The sequence below is a fragment of the Acinonyx jubatus genome, chromosome A1 (genome assembly GCF_027475565.1).
Source record: "Acinonyx jubatus isolate Ajub_Pintada_27869175 chromosome A1, VMU_Ajub_asm_v1.0, whole genome shotgun sequence".
Classification (NCBI taxonomy): domain Eukaryota; kingdom Metazoa; phylum Chordata; class Mammalia; order Carnivora; family Felidae; genus Acinonyx; species Acinonyx jubatus.
Window position 1 is genome coordinate 124,119,672 of NC_069380.1, and position 4,809 is coordinate 124,124,480.

At 38.8% G+C, this 4,809-nt stretch overlaps 1 protein-coding gene across 1 annotated transcript; it reads right to left on the minus strand.

The window, feature by feature from the left end:
* Positions 1-517: 517 nt before the first annotated feature.
* ACTBL2 (actin beta like 2) lies at positions 518-2,411 on the minus strand. The gene has a single exon (XM_015072567.3). It carries the CDS (start codon positions 2,305-2,307, stop codon positions 1,177-1,179), a length of 1,131 nt encoding a protein of 376 aa, XP_014928053.1. The 5' UTR covers positions 2,308-2,411; the 3' UTR covers positions 518-1,176.
* Between the last annotated feature and the right edge of the window lie 2,398 nt (positions 2,412-4,809).

The following is a 4,809-nucleotide window of genomic DNA, read 5'->3' on the forward strand; positions in this document are numbered from 1 at the left end:
GACATCACAGACTTGATTGAAATAAATATGCTAGTCCTTAAAATTGATTGACAATCATCATTGGGTTCATTAAAAATTTTCAGATATTGTAGGAAGATACAGTAGTATTTTCTAAGATGTTAGTATCTTAGAGACAGTCTAAGAATGAAGAAGTATTGCTAGTTACTGGACATAATAAAGCAGAATTATTCTAATTATTTCCTAGAATAAAATTGGAATTAGTCTGTTTGTAACAGAATTTATAATTTACTAAGAAGCTGCAGCTATGGTTTCCTGACAGTAAAATCCTTGATTAGAGAAATATCCAAAATTATGGCCTATGGAAATTATTCAAGATATGTTATTATGCTAAGAAATAAAAATAACATTATCCTTGTCAAACCATAGCAGGATGACATTAATTTGATACTATATTTCTATTTTAAAAGTTAGGCAAGTAGAATGAAATTCAATAAGTTAGACATTAAAATATGTATTTAACAAGCAGAACTCCACTCTGAGCTGAAAGTTTAGTTGATTTATAAACAACATTAATGGAATATTGGCTGTTTCATTATGCTTATTTAATAAGGGAAGCAATTAAAATATGTAGCTACTAGAACAGTGGCTATTGGGGAGTTAAGAAATTCCCATTTAGACAGCTAGATTTAGTGTCTTTTAAGATATAATATTTCCCTGGTGCTTATGTACATATGGATAATATTGATCCATATAATTCATTATCTCTATACAAAGTAGAAAAGCAAAACAAAAATACTAATAAGACATGTTTGCTAACATGCACATTTTTATAGAGTTACATGGCCAGCCTGTTGTTGAATATTTAAAGCGTAAACTAGTTTCTAAGGCTTGGTAATGCTCGTTATCCATTCTGAAAGGAAATTTCTCATAATTTTACTCCTTGTCGCTCATTTTCACCTAAGCATGTCAATATTTCTTCGAACCCTATAGGTAAAGAGAATAGAATACAGTATTAGAATTCTCCTTCAGTTCATAAAGGCCAAGATGTGGTTAGCTGGGCAGGAGCCCATAATACTTTGATGGAGATGAGTTTGCTGGCTCTACACTAGCAAGAGCAGAGTGTTTACCTTTACTCAAAGGAAAGCGGATAAAAGCAGTACCATCACTGTGACCCAGAGAAGGGAAAAATGTAAACCTACTAGCATGGAAGACCATTCAGAAACATTTTCTATGAACTATGGGAGGACCAGCCTCATCATATTCCTGCTTACTGATCCACATTTGCTGGAATGTAGACAGGCTGGCCAGAATGGAACCCCCAATCCAAACGGAATACTTCCTCTCTGGGGGAGCTATGATCTTGATTTTCATTGTGCTAGGTGCCAGAGTTACGATTTCCTTCTGCATTCGGTCAGCAATGCCAGGGTACATTGTGCTGCCTCCAGACAAGACAGTGTTGGCATATAGATCCTTGCGAATATCCACATCACACTTCATGATAGAATTGAAGGTTGTCTCATGGATCCCACTGGACTCAATGCCCAAAAAGGAAGGCTGGAAAATGGATTCAGGGCATCGAAAACGTTCGTTCCCAATGGTGATCACTTGCCCATCAGGAAGCTCATAGCTTCTTTCCAGTGAGGAGGATGCAGAAGCACTGACCATCTCTTGCTCAAAGTCCAGGGCCACATAGCACAGTTTCTCTTTGACATCACGGACAATCTCCCGCTCGGCTGTGGTGGTGAAGTTGTAGCCTCGTTCTGTCAGAATCTTCATGAGGTAGTCAGTCAGGTCTCTGCCAGCCAGATCTAGACGTAGAATGGCATGAGGTAGGGCATAACCTTCATAGATGGGCACGGTGTGAGTAACTCCATCACCAGAATCCATCACGATGCCTGTGGTTCTCCCCGAGGCATAGAGAGACAGCACAGCCTGGATAGCTACATACATGGCTGGTGTATTGAAGGCCTCAAACATGATCTGAGTCATCTTTTCCCGGTTGATCTTGGGGTTGAGGGGTGCCTCGGTGAGGAGGATGGGATGCTCATCCGGTGCCACACGGAGCTCGTTGTAGAAAGTGTGGTGCCAGATCTTCTCCATATCGTCCCAGTTGGTGACTACTCCATGCTCAATGGGATACTTCAGGGTCAGGATGCCTCTCTTGCTCTGAGCCTCATCCCCCACATAGCAGTCCTTCTGACCCATGCCTACCATGACTCCCTGGTGCCGGGGGCGCCCTACCATGGAGGGGAAGACAGCCCGGGGGGCATCGTCACCACCAAAACCTGCCTTGCACATCCCTGACCCATTATCTACCACCAAGGCAGACAGCTCATTATCAGTCATGGTGCTGGCTGGAATCTTCCAGAGAAGTGAGCAGAAGTTAAATATAGAGTAGATAGCAGATTATGGTGTGCAAGGGAGAGGATGAACAGGCCGAAACACTCTGGAGAGGGGATCCTGTGCTGTGATGACAGGTATTTAAAGGTGCACGCTGGCCCCACCCATGTCTTATCCCACCAGTTCCCAGCATTTCTGCGTGGGGTTGCCTTTGAGGTATTAATAATGATGATGGTGATTATATAAATCATTAGGAGACCTTATTTCATACAGAGAAAATTGACTATCAAGTGGCCAAATCTGAGGTTACTGTAATTAGGCAACCCACACATGGTTGTCAGCGTGCTTTGGCTCAGTCTCTAGATAACTATGATGATGCAATGGGGGATATAAAAGCAAGATGAAAGAAAGCTAGTGTGAGGTATGCGTAACATGGCTGGAAGGACCAATCCCTCCTCACTTTACTCTCTGGGTACATTTTCTCCACAGTAGCTTTAACTTTTCATTCTTAATATATTGTTCTTATGAGGAGCCGAACTCCGAAAACTTCACTTTTTCAAGATTTTCTTTCCCATTTTGGTCCTAATCCCATAGGATGTTCATCATGATGGAAATTCTTTTAAAGGATGAAAATAATGAATGGCCAAGTGTGGCCTGACAGCTGTAATTTTAATGCATTTGCATTGTGCACAATTTAGGGATATTTAATAGACTTCTAACCCATCGGAAGACAGCTAAAAGCAATAAAGTGATCAATAAAGTAAACCATTATATATTTTCTTTCTTGATATAAATTTCTAACAACCAAATTAAATTAGGAACTTACTATGCCCAGACATTGTTCAGGAACTAGATTATTGGGTCCATGTTGACTGCACAGAGGCTCAATGTCCCTCTTGCATGATTTATTAAGTAAAATGCGGATTATAAAAATTGTATCTATTTATAATAACTCTTTAGTTGTACAACAAGGAACATAATTGATAATGAGTTTTAAAGTGATATGTTTGAGCCGATCTTGAAAACATTTTGATCTTCAAGATTTGTATAATGTGTTATAACATCAAGCTTCTCTCTAGTACACACTTGGAATAGTATTAGTTTTCCTTTGATTTTAGCATATACAATAATACACCTTGGTCATTTTATAGGTATAGTTTGTTTGGATTTTATTTTCAATATAGAAATATAGACAATTTAGTAGACTGTGTGCCATGATATAATGTAGGACTCTAGTAATGTGTTTCAAAGAAACAGCAATTCTCAAAGTTCATTTCTTTGCTCCCACTATGCTATGTAAACAGAAGCTCCCTGTCAGCTCTTCTAAAGCAAAGCAATTTTTCATTGCTCACATTGGGGTTCTCCAAAATCACCTTCATTTTTGGTTAATCAATTAATTGCCACTTTGTAAGAGGTAGCAGCAGTCCTGCAGTACTGGACAGTACTTGATAAAAGTGCAACTTCCAGTTCAAGGCCAGGAGAAATAGCTGGTGTCTTTGCTCATGAGCCTCTGGGAAAATCATGGTAACACCAGGTTAGGAGCGTCCAGTCCTCTTCTTTGTGCACAGCTTGACAGAGAATTATACGATTACTTTTCTCTGAGTTTTCTCAGTGTTTTCCTAAAATGTGCTTTCCAAACCTTCCTGCTGATAATCAGTTATGGTAGAATGTATTTCACTACAAAATCCATAGTTTTGCTTTTCTTCTGACCAAGATTGTTCTAGTTTTTTTCTGTAACTGCAAAATCAATTCCTCCTTCAACAAAATTAAAGAACTCACCCTCAAACCTTCACACTGAATGGTTTTGTGTACTTCCTTTTCATGTAGCACAACCAAGCTTTTGATTAAAATAATATTTTATTGCTACAGGATGGTACTACTGGAAATGTCTTTTTAACAACAATAGCAAACTAAATGCACATGCTACAAAACTGTAAAGAAAACACATTGCATTTAGAGCCAGTCACCATTTATGAATTTCCAGGCCGGAATACAAAACAAAGCCGCATCAGTAGAGGAGCCCATATGGCACCAAGTGCAGCCTTTAGATTCTAGGTTTACTGTGGTGTTCTCCTTAGAATTGTCTTTGGATGGAGAGTTGTTTGGCAATGAGACCACACAGCATAGTTGATGCCTTAAGAGTGAGGCTGATGTGTGATTTTTATAGAAGGCCTTCTAACCTCTGTTTTAATTTTGGTGTACCAGGAGAAATCTTCATCAATTATATATTCTTAAATAAGCTTAAGTTCTTTTACTTAACTCCCCATAATACAAGAGGGACATGTGATAATTTGTCCACCATCTAAAAATAACTGCTTAAACGTTTAAAAAGTAGTAAGAATTTGTGTGAGTGAAATATACGAGATGGATTTACAAATATTGGGCTCTGAGGGACTGTTCCCAAAGGTAATAGGTTTTATAAGTGACTGGAATTTATAAATGCTTAGCTAGTTACCTATACCTAAAACCTGTGGGGGCTTTTATGATTAACTTTTGGAAGACTAGAAT